The following is a 20,268-nucleotide window of genomic DNA, read 5'->3' on the forward strand; positions in this document are numbered from 1 at the left end:
TCAACCTAAATGTTGGGATTTGGGCGGCCCGGACCGTATTATCGAAACAAAAGATGGGCGCCCATTTTGTTTCGATAATACGGTCAGCGCCGCCCCTTCTGTAGTTTGTCCCTGGAGATGGACGCCCTTAGAGATGGGCGCCCCTGTTTGATTATGCCCCTCTTAGTAACATAGAAAAATGATGGCAGACAAAGACCTAAATGGCTGTGACCTGATCGTAGCTAGACAGATTTGGATGGACTGGAGCAGGGGTGTAGCCAGACCTTGCGGTGTGAGGGGGAGAGCCCGCAGTGGGGGGGGGGCACATTTTGGTATGCCGCCACGCTACCTCACCACCCCTTACCACGGTGAGTTGCACACTGCAAATACCTTGGCTGGCAGTGTGAAGTGTTCATCCAGCACCAGTCTCCAGCGCCGCCGCATTGTCTGCCCTGCTCTCTCTTCCCCTCATGTCCTGCACTCTCCTGTTAGTGAAACTGAGCATACCCTCCAGCAAAACCAGGGGCCCAGAAGAAATTTGGGGAGCCCAGGTCCCCGTGGCCCCACCTAGCTACGCCACTGGACTGGAGTGGGGTTTCAGTGACAACTTCAGTAGTGGGAGAACAAGACCAGTGTCGGGCAGATTTCTACAGTCTATGCCCTGAAAGATAAATGAAGATGAAGTGTAGATATGTAGAATCACATCATACCTTTTGCTATGAGTTTATCTTGTTTGGAAGACTGGATGGACCGTACAGGTCTTTATCTGACATCATATACTATATTATAAGAAGCAGCACTAGGATTTGCAGCAGGCGTCCTGGTGGTCAGTCCAGTACTCCAACCAATCCATGTCTTTGAAAATCGTCATCTGTCTCATCAATTTTTTTATATACACACAACAGCAAAATTCGCCCTTTCCTCTCTGAGCACACCACCCAAACTCTCGTCCACTCTCTCATCACTTCTCGCCTTCACTACTGTAACCTACTCCTCACTGGCCTCCCACTTAGCCATCTATCCCTCCTTCAATCCATTCAGAACTCTGCTGCACGACTTATCTTCCACCTAGACCGATATGCTCATATTACCCCTCTCCTCAAGTCACTTCACTGGCTTCCGATCAGGTACCACATTCAGTTCAAGCTTCTCCTACTAACCTACAAATGCACTCAATCTGCAGCCCCTCATTACCTCTCTACCCTTATCTCCCCTTACACTCCTACCCGAAACCTCTGCTCACAGAACAAATCCCTCCACTCTGTACCCTTCTCCACCACCGCCAATTCCAGGCTCCGCCCTTTCTGCCTCGCCTCTCCCTATGCTTGGAATAAACTTCCTGAGCCCATACGCCAAGCACCCTCCCTGCCCGTCTTCAAATCCTTACTCAAAGTCCACCTCTTCAATGTCTCCTTCGGCACCTAACCATGCTACCTCTATTCAGGAAAACTCTAGACTGCCCCAATTTGATTGTCTGCACATTTTGTCCATTAGATTGTAAGCTCCTTTGAGCAGGTACTGTCCTTCTTTATTAAACTGTACAGCGCTGTGTAACCCTAGTAGTGCTTTAGAAGTGTTAAGTAGTAGTAGTAGTAACAGCTGTCAGTAAATAGTAAATTTCAATTTTCATGATAATGAAAGCCCAGAGTGAAGGAAGAGCCTAATGGTTAGTGCAGTGGACTAAGAACCAGGGGAACTGGGTTCAAGTCCCTCTACATTTCCTTGTGACTCTGAGCAAGTCACTTAACCCATCCATTGCCCCAGGTACAAAATAGGTATCTGTATATAATATGGAAACTGCTTTGATTGTAACCACAGAAAGGCAGTATATCAAATCCCATCCCCTTTCCTAACTAGCCCCAAGTGTTACCCCATTCAGTGAAGAATGACTCAGAAATGAATTTATTACAATAAAAAGATAATTACAACAACTTTATTTATTCTTCACCAGTATATCTACTTAATGATATATAGAAATAGTGTATCATATCTAATTTCAGCTATAATATAAGATATATAAAATTTAGGATGGCCTCAACCAAAGATGCAGTTTCTGGGTAAAAAAAAGGACATTCATCTTGGACTTGCCCATCAACTGAAAACAATATTTAAATGAATAAATCCTTTATTAATAATTCTAGTTTTTTCTATATGAATTTTCTGCTGTTCCTTTCAGGTCTCAGCAGAATAATGTAGCACTTAGGGAAAAAGATACAGCCCAGGAGTCCAGCACTAGAAGCCAGGATAGCAAATATCTCCACTGCCACCACGTACTTGCCCTTGGTGCTCAGGTATGTTGGGATGAAGGAGATCCAGACGCTACAGAACACCAGCATGCTGAAGGTGATGTACTTGGCTTCATTGAACCGGTCAGGGAGATTTCTTGCTAGGAAAGCTACGATGAAGCTGATACCAGCCAGAAATCCCATGTAACCCAAAACACAGTAAAATGCATGTATTGACCCTTCATTACATTCAGTTAGTATTGTTCCAATTTCTGATTTCATATTAACATATGGGAACGGGGGAGCAGTGAACAACCAGACAAGACAAAGAACAGTTTGAATAAGGGAGCAGAAAAGGACTACAGAAATTGAGATCCTGGAACCCATCCATTTCCGGAGCTTGTTTCCAGGCTTGGTGGCATGAAAGGCCATGACCACAGTGGTGGTTTTTGCCAATATAGAGGAGAGAGCAATGGAAAAACTGATCCCAAAGGCAGTCTGTCGGAGTATACAGGTCATGTTGTCAGGGTGACCGATGAATACCAAGGAGCAGAGGAAGCAGAACATGAGTGAGATGAGGAGAATGTAACTGAGGTCTCGGTTGTTGGCTTTCACTATAGGGGTGTCTTTGTAATGAATAAAGATCCCCAAAATGACAGTATTAATGAGAATTAAGAAAATACAGATGAAAGTCAATATTATTCCCAGAGGCTCTTCATAGGTCAGGAAGGATATCACTTTTGGGATGCAGGCATCCCTCTTCTGATTAGGCCATTGGTCCTCTGTGCATTTTGTACAAGTGTCTATATCTGAGAATGAAAATTATTTTCCCTTTATCTCACAAATAGCAGCAGTTATAGGACAGTAATTTTTCCTTTATAGTAAAGCTTGTTTCAAAATGACAGACAGTAGCAAACATTAAACAAATAATGAACAATGAGAATTATCTTTTAGATGTACTTTCATCTGAAATGGATTTTTTTTAAAGGATTCCATATGTCCTATCCAATCAGGGTGTGATTAGTTTTGCTAGCAGTATCCAGCGCATATTTTTGGATTAGACACAAGGTATTCCACTAGGACATGCAAAGACCCATTTTTCATAGAATACTGAGATTGCGATTGGGACATCCAGATCAGGATGTGCTCAGTTGTGTTGATGTTTTGGAAAAGTCAGGAGTGCATGCAAATTTGTTGACCCATGTTGGGTCTTCAATGCCTGACACATTATAACATGAAATCACTCACCAGTTTGGCTAGAGACCTCTCCCTCAGGACAGGGGATACAGTCATAGCAGCAGACAGGCTTTCCTTCCCTGGTTAATTTCCTGAACCCAGGAGGGCAACTTGGGCTGCATCTGAACTCTGGAGGTGTCTGAGGATTGAGAAGACACTGATTAACTTGAGGTAATACTGGATTATGACTTTTCAAATGCAATGTTACTTTTCTGTCTAAACATGACCATTTTTCCATTTAGTTTTTCAGCTCATTACCAAGCTATTCAGTTGAATATGGAGATCAGTATGAGCTCTATTTTGATTGGAAATATAAATAATATGAAGTAGGTTTGACCTGGAATCAGTCATTCAGGCTGATTGGGGAATGTTTTGAGCAATGTTTCTGTGCTGGTCACCCTTAATGGGTTGATTAAAAGTGTGAGAAAATACCTCTGCTTCCTCAAATAACTCTGAATTCTTTATCCCCTCGTAAGGGGCTATGAGAAAAGGACTTTTAGGTGATGTCTTTTTAACCTAATTTTCTACCTCAATGACCGAGTATTTTCTTAATGGATCTCCTCACCATTGGTTATTTACGTATATGTATTTTTGTTTCTTTAATTATTTAGCTAACAGAGTGAGTTTCAAAATTTGTCTTGATCTGTAAAGGATGCAGAAAGAGTGTTCTAGGAGCAGGGCCTAATGTTATACAGATATCAATACTATTCAGGTACTGTCCAGATAACTCACCCATTGATATTAAATTACACTGCAGAAATAGCAGGTCTAACTTTAACACAAGACTATCTCTACTTCAGGAAGCAGGTGAAAACTTGGCTCTTCAACCAGGCCTTTAATGGAAGAAGTAACTAACTTGTTATCTCACACACACACACACACAAGGAGTGACTCAGGCTATAAATCCTGCAGCAGGACATGTTCATCCAATTCTACCCTAGCTGAGATAATATTTAACCATCTCGCTGACCTCATGTGCACCTTTCCTTAAATTAGTTGCCTTACTTTCTAATTCTTCTTACTCTCTTACCTATCCATATGTTCCATCTTTGCTTATACCCTGCACTGTCAATTAAAATGTTCTATTACATATTGTGCTGACATTGTAAGTAGTACTTTGTATTGTAATTTGAATATTTTTACTGCTGTAATTGTGTATTGACCAAGCAGGAAAGAGAACAGGCTGATCAAAGGATGAATCTACCACAGGAGATGTTATGGAGAAACACTTTATTGATGCAAATATTAAGGGACCCGACATGGTCTGTGTTTCGGCATATCGCCTACATCAGGGGTCACATGAATAATTCTTTAGAAAGGCTAATGATGCTGATTGACCAAAAAGCTCACAGTGGCAGCTGAAGTACAACTCTGGGTAAAGCAATATTGACCAAGAATGCTGAGAAGTCGAGTCCTATTTCAGTATTGATTAAAGACTTTTACTCCATTATCACATCTCCTTGGATGTTTGGAAGAGTCCTGTTGATCATGCTACTCCATCTTTTGAAAATTCTCAATCCTCCATAAATCCAAATTAGGATTCAGACCGCAACACAGCACTGAAACGGTCGCAACCACTCACTTAACTCTACTTGCTGCTTGCCGTGGTCATATGCAGTCCAGTTTCACTTCCTAGTTGCCAGCAGCCAATCAGCTGAATCAAAGTTAGCCCTATGACCTCCCTCCTCCAATTGCTTATGTTTGATTTATTCTTACTGTATACCACCTTGAGGGAATTCCTTCAAAAAGGTGGTAAATAAATCCTAATAAATAAATAAAATATTGTTAATTGATCTATTTAAAGTTAGGCTGGTGTATTCTGTGAGCTAAACTAATTTGAGAGTGGCAGATTCACCCAGAGATGGTTGTGACCCAGGCAGTGAGAGGAGGGAACTAGTGTACTGCACAAGCACTAGGTGCAGGCGGACCAGAGTTGTGTTCTAAGTGGCCGCAGGGTAGCTGGGGGCAGGTGGCTAAGTGTTTTGAGACAAGCAGTTTGCGTATCTGTGTTTAATCAAGGTTTGGAGAAGTTCCTGGAGGAAAGGTTCATAGTCTGCTACAGTGCCGTAGCGAGGGCGGCTGACACCCAGGGCGGTTCGCCGCTGCGCATCCCCCCCCCCCCGGGTGCAGCATGGCACACTACCCCTCGGCGCGCACCCCCTCCGGAGCGCATTCTTACCAAAGGAGGCGAACGGGAGGGCCGCTCCGCCCCGAGTGCATGTAGCTGGGAGCTGCGCCGGCTCCGCTGGTTCCCTGCTCTCTCTGCCCCGGAACAACCTGTTCCGGGGCAGAGAGAGCAGTGAACCAGTGGAGCCGACACCCCCCCAGCGGCGTGCACCCGGGGCGGACCGCCCCACTGCCCCCCCTTCCTACGCCATTGGTCTGCTATTGAGATAGACATGGGGAAGACACTGCTTGTCCTGGGATTGATAGCATGGAATCTTGGTATTATTTGGGTTTCTGCAGGTACGTGTAACCTGGATTGGCCACTGTTGGAAGCAGGACACTGGGCTTGATGGACCATTGGTCTGCCCTTGTATGGCTATTCTTACGTTCTTAAAGATAGGCACTGAAATAATACATGCTATATGCCAGTATTCTTTAATGGGGCACTTTGCAGAATATTAGCTTAATGCACATTTCACACCTAACTTTGGATGTGAGGATTTATACCTGCTAAAGTCTGATGTAAATGCTGGCACCCAACCGATGGCAGTTAGGCAAATACAGGTATTCTATAACATCATGTGTAATTTATGGGAATGCCCCTCACTTGTCCCTGTCCTTTCCATAGTCACGCCCCCTTTGGAGTTCTGCACTATGGGGTGTTAGGAGAAATGAGAGCAGTAAGGAAAGGGGGGGGGGGCTGTCCTAGAGTGAAGGGTCTTAAATGTCAGTGCGATGAGCTTACATTGTATTTAAATCTGACCTCGTTGAATGTGCTCTCCCACATGATCGCCTCTTCATAGATGGTAAATTCCTGATCTGGAGGAGCATAAGGGTTATAACTTCCAACAATTTCTTTAATCCGTGTCCCATCGGATAGAATGACAACGTTGATAATATCATATCCAATGGCGAGATCACCATTCTCATCAAAAAAGATTTCCTCACCCAGAATGTTCTTAAAGTGGAGGTTCTTCAGATAATGATGAAGCTAATGAAAACAAGAGACATTTTTATTAGTGAAACTCACTGCAGGTATGAACTCCTTACTTCAAACACATACATTCTGCTCCTGATTTTATGGACATGTTTCATTTTGAAGCAACATTAGGGTGGAGCTTGTTTTTGAAGTTTATAAAACATGGCCTTCTTCCCCCTTAATTTTGTTTGTATATATTAAGAAACGTATGATTATTGTGTACCCTTTTATCTCTGGTAAATATATCCCAAATATCTCATCAAAACCAGGAAAACATTAGCCTACCGCTAATATTGTACTTAGTTTCTATTTTTGTTGAAGAGCACCCTCAGATATTCCCACTATAATGAGCCCACAGTATATCTCTGTAGCTTAGTGGTGTAGCACTTCATTCATCGGGTTGCTCTGCTTTTTTTTATTATTATTTTGTTAGAAACATTGTGTCCCAATAAAAGTGCTATCAGACTGGTGCAAATATTTATATACTAGTAAAAAAGGCCCGTTTCTGACTGTAATGAAACGGGCGCTAACAAGATTTTCCTCTGAGTGTGTATGTTTGATAGAGTTTGTGTGAGAGTGACTGTGTGATAGGGAGTGAGTGAATGTATGAGTGTGTGTGTTTGACAGAGAGAGTGAGACAGAGTGTGACAGGGTTGATGCTGCTTTAGTGGGAGTGGGTGGCAGGCGGTTTAGAGTTTGGTCAGCGTTGTTGTGTTGTGTGGGCTGTTTGTAAGAGTGCTGGTAGTTTTTTTTTTTAAGTTTTGAGGAGAGATGCAATGAGTGTATATGAGGAACTGAGGGGTGGAGGGGTTACCATTGTTGGGGAGTGGGGTGTCAATGATTGAGTGTGGAATACATAGAGTGTGAGTGCCCATGTATCTATGTCCTGCATCAGTGTGTGTGTGTGTGAGTTTGGGGTGGGGGAGGGGTGTTAACTGGGATCCTGGTTGGAGGTTGTTTAGCGTTGAGTGAGTGGCAATGTTGATCCATGTTGTGTGTGTGTGTGTGTGTGTGTGAGATTGACAGGGGGAGGGGGGCTGGGAGGCAAAGGGGGGAAGTGGGAGTGGCCATGTTGTATCCATGTCCTGTGTGTGTGAGACTGACAGGGGGAGGGGGGCGTGGGGGAGTTGTAGGGGGTTTGGGGGGCGAAGGGATCTGGTTTTGGCTGACCTCATGTGTCTGGCAGTGGCGTACCAAGGGGGTAGCGTTGGGGGCGGTCCGCTGGGGGGGTGCCACGCGCCGGTCAGCTACGTTGGTTTCCATGCTCCCTCTGCCCCGGAACAGGTTACTTTCTGTTCCGGGCAGAGGGAGAATGGAAACCAACGAAGTTGAGGCGTGCACCCGGGGGGGGGGGTTGTTCGCTGGGATGGGGGGTGTCCTTTCGCCGGGGGGGGGGGGAGGGATCGCACTGCACCGGGGGGGGGGGGGGCGGGGTGCATCGGCGATCCACCCTGGGTGTCAGCGCCCCTAGGAACACCACTGGTGTTGGGGCTCATTGTGAGGGAAGTGAGATGTGTGTCCATGTTTTTTTACAGCAGCTTAGCAGTTCTTCTGTTTAGATATTGACAGGGGGAGGGGTGGGGGGGGGGCTGTAGGGGGGTGGGGTTTGTGATGGGGGGGAACTGGGATCGTGCATCAGTGTGTATGTGTGTGAGAGGGTTGATGGTGGCAGGGTGTGAACTGGGATCTGGTTTTGGCTCACCTTATGTGTTTGGGCTAATTCTGAGCCAAGTCAGATGATTGTCATTTTTTTTTTTACAGCAAGTTGGGGGTTGGGAAGGGTGGAACTGGGGTATGTGAGTGAGAGGGTTGATGGTGGAAGGTAGGGGCAGGCTTTGCTAATTGTGAGGCTGCAGTGTATTTCTGTGTTGGTGTGTGTGCCAGTATCAGAGGAGAGTATCAGAGGTGGGGGCAGGGTTTGGAAACTGTGAGGCTGCATTGTTGTATTGCTTTTTGAGACAGTTTTTTTTTCAGCCTTTGTTTGTGCTGGCTGTGGTCCTCTGCCTTCCGTTTACTTGATGGTTTTTTTTTTCTATCATTCATCCTGTCTGAGTGATTGAGTCGTTATGGGGGAGGGGGTGTGGCTTGGTGGGTGACCTTCCTTGTTTCTCCTCGCTGTCCTCTTTAGAGATTGACAGGGGGAGGGTTATAGGGTGTGTGAAGGGGGGGAACTGGGATCGTGCTGTGAGACAGAGTTTGTTTTACATTGTTTCTCTTGGCTGTGCTGCTGTCCTTTCCATTTGCTTCAGCTGGGTTTTTTTTTCTATCAGTCATCATGCCTCAGTGAGTGAGTCGTTAGGGAGGGGGTGTGGCTTGGTGGGCGACCTTCTCCAGCTGTCCCATCCCTTCATGTCAGCAGGTTTTTTTTTTTTGTTTTCGATCACTGAGGCTGCCTCATGCGATTGGTTGAGTGTCATTGCTCCGCCCCCGACGTCATAACGTTTGACGTGTGGGCGGGGCAGACACTCATGGAGCAAAAAGCGGTCTCAGCCACCTCACTTTAGAATGTTGGGAAAGTGAGGCTTCATTAGAATGTTGGAGGTGCGTTTTATATAGATAGATATATATGTTTTTTCTTTTAAGAAATTCTTATACCCCACCAGTCCAAAATATGTGCTCACTGCCTCATTAATCAATACTGTTATCTCAACATGTATGATGGTGTAAGGCAGCTACTGTTTAAACATAAGCAATCACTTATCTGAGTCGTGCATCTGGAGCTTCTCATCCTGGCTGCATTGTTGTCACAATATATATCTTCTTATTCCACCATATAACTGGGGATCACGTTTTAGTCCTTTGCCTTCCCCTGAACGCGCCCGACACTGCGGGTTTCACTCTTCTTTCTTCAGGGACTAGGGTTAAGGCGGCCTTCTGCTCCTCCTTATTTCCAACACCAACTGCAGTCCTTTAAAAATTCTGCTTGCAAGGCTTTTAAAGGTGCCCGATCAGTGGCTACATGCTGAAACCTCCCACTGTGGCGTCACTGCAACAATAAAAACTTTATTGACTCTCAAAAATAGGCAGAACAATCCTATAACTTCAATTGAAAAACTGCAATTAAAATTAAAAAGTACAACGTAGAACAAAATATGAAGCACCTCTTTATATAATGGTATTCCATTCAATGGTTTCATTAAGGCCAGTAGGATTGATGGTGTTTAATTTAAAAATCCACCATTGTTCCCTACGGGCCAGTCTACTCGTTCGATCTAACCCTCCAGGAACATCCATAATGTGATCCACTATGAACCATCGTAAATCTATGAATTTATGGTTCAATTGAAGGCAATGGGTTACTAAAGGAGCTGTAATAGTCTGTGTAGTTAGCCGGCTTTTATGTTCCGTCAATCTAATTTTCATCTGCCTAATTGTTCGTCCTACATAATATAACCCACAAGGGCATACTATCACATATACTACAAAAGATGTCACACACGAAGTATTGTATCTTAATTTAAAGGACTGTTGAGTTTGCAAATGAGTCCATTCAGTCATTCGTGTGGTCTGGGAACAAAACTGACAGCTACCACAAGGTCGATGCTCCCCCTTCCCTGTAGTCTGAGAAGAAAAGGTCCCACTTGTATAGACAAGGCTGTCTCGTAAATTTCGTCCTCTTGTATATGCTGTATAGGGAGTTTGCTTGAAAACTGAATGTAAGGACAACACTTGCCAATGTTTGACTATCAAGTGGGCTATTTGAGGAGCCAATGTGGAATAGCCCAACACGCAAACAAATCTATCCATCTGTTCCTTCTGTCGGTCCAACAACAGTAACGAACGTTGAGCCTACAATTCCCGTCTATACGCTTGTTTAATACAAGATTGGGAATAACCTCGGGCTTGAAGTTTAGCTGTTAGATGGACCGACTGTTGTTTAAACATAGTGTTTGTCGAGCATATCCTCCACAAACGTAAAAACTGTCCTACAGATAGAGACCATTTGAGTCCATACGGGTGAAGACTATTGAATGAAAGTAGCATATTGCGGTCTGTTTTTTTATGATATACCATTGTCTGTAGCTGTCCTTCCGTCTTCATAATCCACATGTCCAAAAATGCAATGTGTTTATCATGTTTAATCATAGTGAACTTTAGACATGGATCTTTTGTATTAATACAATCCAAAAATTCTGACAACCGTTGTTCCGTGGATGTCCAGATGAAAAAGACATCGTCTATAAAACAATGCCAATGAACTATATCTGTAAACTACTGTGATGGATAAAGGTGAGTGTCTTCAAAGTGGCTCACATATAGGTTAGCGACACTCGGAGCTGCTGCTGTACCCATTGCAACTCCTTGTGTCTGAAGAAAAAACTGAGAATTAAACATAAAGTAATTTTCTTTCAAAACTAATTCAGCCAAGGATATAAAAAATGTAGAGGGTATTCTTTCTTCTACAGACCGTATGTTCAATGTTTGTTCCACGATCTCCAAAGCCAGATCCTGTGAAATATTAGAATATAGCGACTCTATATCCATGGTGACTAACCACGCTTCCACAGCCACATCTTGAATTTCCGATAACTGTCTCAAAAAATGAGATGTGTCGAGGATGTAAGATCTAGCCATGACCACGAACGGTTGTAAAAAATAATCAAGAAATCTGGACAAAGGTTCCAAAATGGTGCCGCACAGAGATACTATGGGTCGTCCAGGAGGTGTTACAAGACTTTTGTGTATTTTTGGTACCGTGTAAAATACTGGGGTACGTACATTAATGGGCTGCAAAAACCGAACCTCTGCCTTAGTTAAAAATCCTTCACCACATGCTTGGTCCACTAGAGTAGCGATTAAACTTTGTAGCCTCTTGCTGGGATCTTCTACTAATTCTTGATAGTAAGAGGCATCACGTAGCTGGCAATAAACTTCTGCTGTATAAGACTCAGTGTCCTGGATCACCACAGAACCCTCTTTATCAGCCGAATGCACTACAATGCTTGTGTCTTCCTGCAATTCTTTCAAAGCTTGTCTTTCCCGTCTAGAGAAATTAAAGTAATTTTTTCGATGTTTTCTTTCCGCATTCTCTCTTTTTTCTAAATCCTCCAGATCCTTGAACACCAAAGCTTTAAAAATAGCTATATGAGGATCTATGGGGCCAGGAGGGATCCATCTGGATTTTGGACGAAATATAGTTGATTCTGTCGCCCGATCAACTTTGCTGAGAAAAATACAGTTTAACCTGTAAATTACGAATAATTTATGTCAAATCTATACAAGTAAAAAATGGATTATGTTGAACAGTTGGAACAAACGACAATCCGTGTTCCAATACTCCTAACTGTGTAGCTGTCAGCTGTTTACTAGAAATGTTAATCACATTTGAGTCCGGAGATGACTGGATCTGGTCACTGGTCCCACCGGTCCTAGTATGCCCTTGTGGGTTATATTATGTAGGACAAACAATTAGGCAGATGAAAATTAGATTGAAGGAACATAAAAGCCGGCTAACTACACAGACTATTACAGCTCCTTTAGTAACCCATTGCCTTCAATTGAACCATAAATTCATAGATTTACGATGGTTCATAGTGGATCACATTATGGATGTTCCTGGAGGGTTAGATCGAACGAGTAGACTGGCCCGTAGGGAACAATGGTGGATTTTTAAATTAAACACCATCAATCCTACTGGCCTTAATGAAACCATTGAATGGAATACCATTATATAAAGAGGTGCTTCATATTTTGTTCTACGTTATAGTTTTTTAATTTTAATTGCAGTTTTTCAATTGAAGTTATAGGATTGTTCTGCCTATTTTTGAGAGTCAATAAAGTTTTTAAGGTTGCAGTGATGCCACAGTGGGAGGTTTCAGCATGTAGCCATTGATCGGGCGCCTTTTAAAGCCTTGCAAGCGGAATTTTTAAAGGACTGCAGTTGGTGTTGGAAATAAGGAGGAGCAGAAGGCCGCCTTAACCCTAGTCCCTGAAGAAAGAAGAGTGAAATCCGCAGTGTCGGGCACGTTCAGGGGAAGGCGAAGGACTAAAACGTGATCCCCAGTTATATGGTGGCATAAGGAGATATATATTGTGACAACAATGCAGCCATGATGAGAAGTTCCAGATGCACGACTCAGATAAATGATTGCTTATGTTTAAACAGAAGCTGCCTTACACCATCATACATGTCGAGATAACAGTATTAATTAATGAGGCAGTGAACAGTGAGCACGTATTTTGGACTGGTGGGGTATAAGAATTTCTTAAAAGAAAAAACATATATATATATAAAAATATTTGCACCAGTCTGATAGCACTTTTATTGGGACACGATGTTTCTAACAAAATAATAATAAAAAAAAGCAGAGCAACCCGATGAATGAAGTGCTACACCACTAAGCTACAGAGATATACTGTGGGCTCATTATAGTGGGAATATCTGAGGGTGCTCTTCAACAAAAATAGAAACTAAGTACAATATTAGCGGTAGGCTAATGTTTTCCTGGTTTTGATGAGATATTTGTATATATTAAGAAACATTTTAGGCATAACATCAGTTAAATCAGTGAACATTTATTGGTAGTTCAACATCAAATAGTAATAATTCCGCAATCCACATAGGTCTTTCTCGAATATGGCCAAAATAACTTTGCCTAAAGAAATTAAAAAAGGGGACTTGACTACTCAAAGATGAACTTTAAACAACTGAGCCTCAACTGCTCAGGGCTGATTTCAAGTACCCGACTTGAAATAACGTTAAGAGTCCTCTTTATTTCATCTCATAACATTCTGTTAGCAAACGTGGAGGGGCATAATCGAACGGGTCACCCAAGTTTTCATGAGGGTGTCCTCAAAGGACGGCCCTGTGAAGGGGCGGGGAAACCTGTATTATCAAAACAAGATGGGCGGCCATCTTCGGTTTCGATAATACGGTCGGGGATGCCCAAATCTCAACATTTATGTCGACCTTAGAGATGGTCGACCTAAATGTTGAGATGGGTGACCTTAGAGATGGTCATCCCCGGTTTTCGGCCATAATGGAAACCAAGGACACCCATCTCAAAAACGACCAAATCCAAGCCCTTTGGTTGTGGGAGGAGCCAGCATTTGTAGTGCACTGGTCCCCCTCACATGCCAGGACACCAACCGGGCACCCTAGGGGGCACTGCAGTGGACTTCACAAATTGCTCCCAGGTGCATAGCTCACTTACCTTGGGTGCTGAGCCCCCCAACCCCCCCCCCAAAACCCCACTCCCCACAACTGTACACCACTACCATAGCCCTAAGGGATGAAGGGGGCACCTACATGTGGGTACAATGGGTTTTGGGTGGGTTTTGGAGGTCTCCCATTTACCACCAGAAGTGTAACAGGTAGGGGGGATGGGCCTGGGTCCGCCTGGCTGAAGTGCACTGCACCCACTCCAGGGATCTGCATACTGCTGTGATGGAGCTGGGTATGACATTTGAGGCTGACATAGAGGCTGGCAAAAAAATGTTTTTAAGTTTTTTTTTGGGTCGGAGGGGATTGGTGACCACTGGGGGAGTAAGGGGAGGTCATCCCCGATTCCCTCCGGTGGTCATCTGGTCAGTTCGGGCACCTTTTGAGGTCTGTTTACAAGAAAAAATGGACCAAGTAAAGTCGGCCAAGTGCTCATTAGGGTCACCCTTCTTTTTTCCATTATCGGCCAAGGATGCCCATCTTTTAATTACTCCCCAGATTTGCCTTTGCTATGGTGCCGACATGCCCCCGTGAAATTTGGTAATCCTTGCGATGGAAAGCAGTTGAGGGCGCCCAAAATTGGCTTTCGGTTATGCCGATTTGGGCGACCCTAAGAGAAGGAAGCCCATCTCCTGATTTGTGTCGGAAGATGGGAACCCTTCTCTTTCGAAAATAAGCCTGATAGTTGCACAGTTCCAGAAGATAGGCATGCCCCACAAACAACTTATCTGGTGAAGGATCTTATCATGCAGTCCTCAAAGCTTTTCTTTTATTCCAGCCTTTTAGCCATACTGTTTACCAAACAGTGGCCAAGCCAGGTCACAAGTACCTGGTAGAAACCCAAATAGTGGCAACACTCCATATTACAAACCCCAGGGCAAGCAGTTGCTTCCCATGTCTGTCTCAATAGCAGACTAAGGATTTTTCCTCCAGGAATTTGTCCAAACCTATTGAAACCCCAGATACGCTAACCACTGTTACCACATCCTCTGGCAAAGAGTTCCAGAGCTTAACTGTTCATTCAGTGAAAAAATATTTCCTCCTATCTGTTTTAAAATTATTTCCATGTAACTTCCTTAAGTATCCCTTAGTCTTTGTACTTTTGGAATGAGTAAAAAATCAATTTACTTCTACTCATTCTACACTACTCAGGATTTTGTAGACCTCAGTTGTATCTCCCCTCATCTCTTTTCTAAGCTTAAGAGCCCTAACCTCTTTAGCCTTTCCTCATACGAGAGGAGTTCCATCCCCTTTATCATTTTGGTCACTCTTCTTTGAACCTTTCTAATTCCGCAATACTCAAGGTGTGGACACACCATGGAGCGATATAAAGGCATTATAGTATTTTCGGTCTTATTCACCATTCCTTTCTTAATAATTCCTAGCGTCCTGTTTGATTTTTTGGCTGCCACCGCACACTGAACAAAAGATTTCAGCGTATTACCTACAACAACACCCAGATCTTTTCTTGAGTGCTGACCCTCAAGTAACTGTGATTCGGATTATTCTTTCCAATGTGCATCACTTTGGCAGCCAGAGACAAATCCTATAACCCGACAAGGGCTCCCTGTTTCATAACACTCAATGTGGAAACTCAAACGTGTGAAACCATTCTTCAAGAGGGAAACATTTCGCAACTGGATACAATCAATGGTACTAAGCCATGTAGACTATTGCAATGGAATTTATGCGGGATGCAAAGAAACTTCAAACCGCTCAAAACACAGCAGCCAGGCTTATATTTGGAAAAACGTGATTCGAAAGCGCCAAATCCCTCCGAGAAAAACTACACTGGCTTCCAATCAAAGAACGTATTGCTTTCAAAATCTTCACCCTGGTCCATAAAATTATCTACGGAGTAGCCCCAGGTTACATGACAGACCTCATAGACCTACCAACAAGAAATACAATCAGATCAGCACGAACATACAGTGGTGGAAATAAGTATTTGATCCCTTGCTGATTTTGTAAGTTTGCCCACTGACAAAGACATGAGCAGCCCATAATTGAAGGGTAGGTTATTGGTAACAGTGAGAGATAGCACATCACAAATTAAATCCGGAAAATCACATTGTGGAAAATATATGAATTTATTTGCATTCTGCAGAGGGAAATAAGTATTTGATCCCCCACCAACCAGTAAGAGATCTGGCCCCTACAGACCAGGTAGATGCTCCAAATCAACTCGTTACCTGCATGACAGACAGCTGTCGGCAATGGTCACCTGTATGAAAGACACCTGTCCACAGACTCAGTGAATCAGTCAGACTCTAACCTCTACAAAATGGCCAAGAGCAAGGAGCTGTCTAAGGATGTCAGGGACAAGATCATACACCTGCACAAGGCTGGAATGGGCTACAAAACCATCAGTAAGACGCTGGGCGAGAAGGAGACAACTGTTGGTGCCATAGTAAGAAAATGGAAGAAGTACAAAATGACTGTCAATCGACAAAGATCTGGGGCTCCACGCAAAATCTCACCTCGTGGGGTATCCTTGATCATGAGGAAGGTTAGAAATCAGCCTACAACTACAAGGGGGGAACTTGTCAATGATCTCAAGGCAGCTGGGACCACTGTCACCACGAAAACCATTGGTAACACATTACGACATAACGGATTGCAATCCTGCAGTGCCCGCAAGGTCCCCCTGCTCCGGAAGGCACATGTGACGGCCCGTCTGAAGTTTGCCAGTGAACACCTGGATGATGCCGAGAGTGATTGGGAGAAGGTGCTGTGGTCAGATGAGACAAAAATTGAGCTCTTTGGCATGAACTCAACTCGCCGTGTTTGGAGGAAGAGAAATGCTGCCTATGACCCAAAGAACACCGTCCCCACTGTCAAGCATGGAGGTGGAAATGTTATGTTTTGGGGGTGTTTCTCTGCTAAGGGCACAGGACTACTTCACCGCATCAATGGGAGAATGGATGGGGCCATGTACCGTACAATTCTGAGTGACAACCTCCTTCCCTCCGCCAGGGCCTTAAAAATGGGTCGTGGCTGGGTCTTCCAGCACGACAATGACCCAAAACATACAGCCAAGGCAACAAAGGAGTGGCTCAGGAAGAAGCACATTAGGGTCATGGAGTGGCCTAGCCAGTCACCAGACCTTAATCCCATTGAAAACTTATGGAGGGAGCTGAAGCTGCGAGTTGCCAAGCGACAGCCCAGAACTCTTAATGATTTAGAGATGATCTGCAAAGAGGAGTGGACCAAAATTCCTCCTGACATGTGTGCAAACCTCATCATCAACTACAGAAGACGTCTGACCGCTGTGCTTGCCAACAAGGGTTTTGCCACCAAGTATTAGGTCTTGTTTGCCAGAGGGATTAAATACTTATTTCCCTCTGCAGAATGCAAATAAATTCATATACTTTCCACAATGTGATTTTCCGGATTTAATTTGTGATGTGCTATCTCTCACTGTTACCAATAACCTACCCTTCAATTATGGGCTGCTCATGTCTTTGTCAGTGGGCAAACTTACAAAATCAGCAAGGGATCAAATACTTATTTCCACCACTGTATCTAAATCTTCACCACCCAAGCTGTAAAGGACTCAAATACAAATTAACTTATGCATCCAGCTTCTCCTACATCAGCACACAACTGTGGCATGCACTACCAAAAGCCGTGAAAACAACGTACGGCCACCTAAACTTCCGGAAATCACTAAAAACCAATCTGTTCAAAAAGACATACCCCTTCGACCCAACCTAAATGCTTAAACCTTGCAACACAATGAAACCAAACCCGGAAGCAGACATTGCATAACTCTTCCTCTCTGCGATCCACCAATGTGTCTATAACACATGAACCTATTTGACCACAATAACTCTTTGTATTTGTTTCTCTGCCAGAGATGGCGAACGCCTCTACGGTACTATGTAAGCCACATTGAGTCTGGAAATAGGTGGGGAAATGTGGGATACAAATGTAATACAACAGTAATAAACGAGCAAGTCTAATCACACAAAATATTGTGCAGGGAAAAAAATTAGAAAGAATGGGGGAAGACTTCAGAAAAGGTGACACAAAGCAAGACTGCTGGAATTGTTTCAAAAAGAAAAGTCACCGTGCTTTCTTCAATCATCGGTCTTAACCCCCCCCCCCCTCCCACCTCCCTTTGTGTGGAAATCTTTTTTTCAGAATTATTTTTTAAAGATATACTCAATATGCTTCAACAAAATTGTAGAGACTGAAAAAGAAGAAAAGACCACTTAGCTGGTTGCAGCATCGCGGGTAGGCATCCATACCCGGGATAAGGACGCTGAGCTAACAATCGCTGCTCTAGTGGATCTTTATAAAGCCATTCGATGAATTGGGCTGGCTCCCGGCTCAACACTCAGCTGCTGCATTGTTGAGCCAGGAACAAGCCCAATTCATCGAATGACTTTATGAAGATCCACTAGAGCAGTGATTGTTAACTCGGCGTCCTTATCCCTGGTGTGGATGCCTACCCGCGATGCTGCAACCAGCTAAGTAGTCTTTTCTTCTTTTTCATTCTCTACAATTTTGTTGAAGCATATTGAGTATATCTTTAAAACATTTTTCTGAAAAAAAGATTTCCACGCAAAGAGAGCTGGGGGGGGGGGGGGGGGGAAGGTTTAAGACCGATGACTGAAGAAAGCACGGTGACTTTTCTTTTTGAAACAATTCCAGCAGTCTTGCTGTGTGTCACCTTTTCTGAGGTCTTCCCCTATTCTTTCTAATTTTTTCCCTGCACAATATTTTGTGTGAATAGACTCACTCCTTTATTACTGTTGTATTGTACAATTTTGAGGTGAGTCTCCCCCTCTTTTGTCTGTTACCTGGATACAAATGTAATAAATAAATAACCTGCTTCAAGAGAAGGTAATCTGGGCAATCATATACCATCACTTCTTTCTGAAAATATCATTCTTCTAACATAGGATATTACCTTCCATCAGGGGCGTATCTGGACTCCGGCGGTAGGGGGGGCCAGAGCCAGAGGGAGGGGGCACATTTTAGCGCCCCCCCCCCCCGCCGCCGCCACCGCCGCCGCCGCCGAGCCCCCACCGCCACCAATGACTTAGTCTCTCCACCCCCCTCCCGCCGCCAACCCTCCCCCGCTGCCGTTCTTACTTTTGCTGGCGGGGGACCCCAACCCCCGCCAGCCGAGGTCTGCTTCCACCTGCCGCTGCCTTCAAAACTTCTTCTTCAGCCGGCGGGGGACCCCAAACCCCCGCCAGCCGCCCCGCGCTGTTTAAAATTCATCTTCGGCCTCCGTGGCCGTGCTGCTGGGATAGGCGGCGCTGTTGAAATCCACTTCGGAGTCTGACGTCGCAGCACGTACAACGTACAACGACGTCAGACTCCGAAGTGGATTTCAACAGCGCCGCCTATCCCAGCAGCACGGCCACGGAGGCCGAAGATGAATTTTAAACAGCGCGGGGCGGCTGGCGGGGGTTTGGGGTCCCCCGCCGGCTGAAGAAGAAGTTTTGAAGGCAGCGGCAGGTGGAAGCAGACCTCGGCTGGCGGGGGTTGGGGTCCCCCGCCAGCAAAAGTAAGAACGGCAGCGGGGGAGGGTTGATGGCGGTAGGGGGGGCCAGGGCAAAATCTGCGGGGGCCCAGGCCCCTGAGGCCCCACGCAGATACGCCCCTGCCTTCCATGGCAGAAAATCTAAAAATCTCTCACTTTCTCCACTCCTCTTGGTGGTATTCCTAGAACCAGAAGTGATCATGTCATGCAATGCATATGCCAGGCCATACACAGCATTGTAAGCATTATAACTATCCCCAGAGTTTATAGAGTCACAGTGTATTTGGAAAAATAATGTTTCATCACTGTTGCAGGATCTTTGGATGCTCTTGGGGCACTGGTTGTTACACAGGTTCTTCCACCACATCTCTATGAATGAATCATTTGGAAACATGGCAGGATTCACCTCACGGACAAATTTGTGAAAGCTTGGAATAGTTTTCTTTGCGACTGCTAAAGCTAAGGTGTTTTTTCTATCAACACTGTATGAGGGGAAGAAAAATCCCCATTCTTCTGTGATGATCCAGACCTTTCCAGGTGCTTCCCAAATGGTTGTATGTCTTATACGCTCTCTGTAGTCTTTATTAGAATACAAAATAATCACTTTAGTTGAATATGTACTGAAGGTGTCGAAAATATCTGTTTCTTGAACCCTGAATGAACGGGATTGATGTAAGGTTTCTATGAATTCAATGCAACCTCCACTCTGCTCAATGCCTTCTCTCAGGATTTGCACAGCCCTTATGCTGTTTTCATCATCAAATGCAATGATACCGACCCAGGTCCAGCCAAAATGCTTCAATAGTTTGACTATTGCAGCACAGATGTGCATGTCACTGGGAACAGTCCGGTAGAAATAAGGAAACTTAGCCATATCGCTCATGACAAGATTTCCTGAGGTGTAACTGATCTGCTGAAAATAAAAGATTTAATTTATCAGTAACTTTGTCATGAAAAGATCATATTCCATTCACATATCAAATACTTAGGGCATAATAATATGTAATTTATCTTTAAAATC

At 44.3% G+C, this 20,268-nt stretch overlaps 1 protein-coding gene across 1 annotated transcript; it reads right to left on the minus strand.

The window, feature by feature from the left end:
• Window positions 1-2,126: 2,126 nt before the first annotated feature.
• Window positions 2,127-20,121, minus strand: LOC115464718 (vomeronasal type-2 receptor 116-like). Its single transcript, XM_030195079.1, has 5 exons — window positions 19,404-20,121; window positions 11,305-11,744; window positions 6,370-6,597; window positions 3,453-3,579; window positions 2,127-3,013 (listed from the first exon to the last, which is right to left on the minus strand). The coding sequence occupies exons 1-5, from the start codon at window positions 20,119-20,121 to the stop codon at window positions 2,127-2,129; spliced, it is 2,400 nt and encodes a 799-aa protein (XP_030050939.1).
• Between the last annotated feature and the right edge of the window lie 147 nt (window positions 20,122-20,268).

The sequence above is a fragment of the Microcaecilia unicolor genome, chromosome 3, assembly GCF_901765095.1.
Source record: "Microcaecilia unicolor chromosome 3, aMicUni1.1, whole genome shotgun sequence".
Lineage (NCBI taxonomy): Eukaryota > Metazoa > Chordata > Amphibia > Gymnophiona > Siphonopidae > Microcaecilia > Microcaecilia unicolor.

Bases quoted from the DNA above. Each gene is read 5' to 3' on its own strand.
- LOC115464718 (XM_030195079.1), bottom strand. From the start codon at position 20,121: ATGGCTAAGTTTCCTTATTTCTACCGGACTGTTCCCAGTGACATGCAC. The intron at 6,598-11,304 runs GTACGTACCCCA...TGTTTTCATTAG, and splicing joins GGTTTTTGCAGCCCATTAAT to CTTCATCATTATCTGAAGAA. The intron at 3,580-6,369 runs GTCAGATTTAAA...CTCAATCCTCAG, and splicing joins GGGAGAGCACATTCAACGAG to ACACCTCCAGAGTTCAGATG.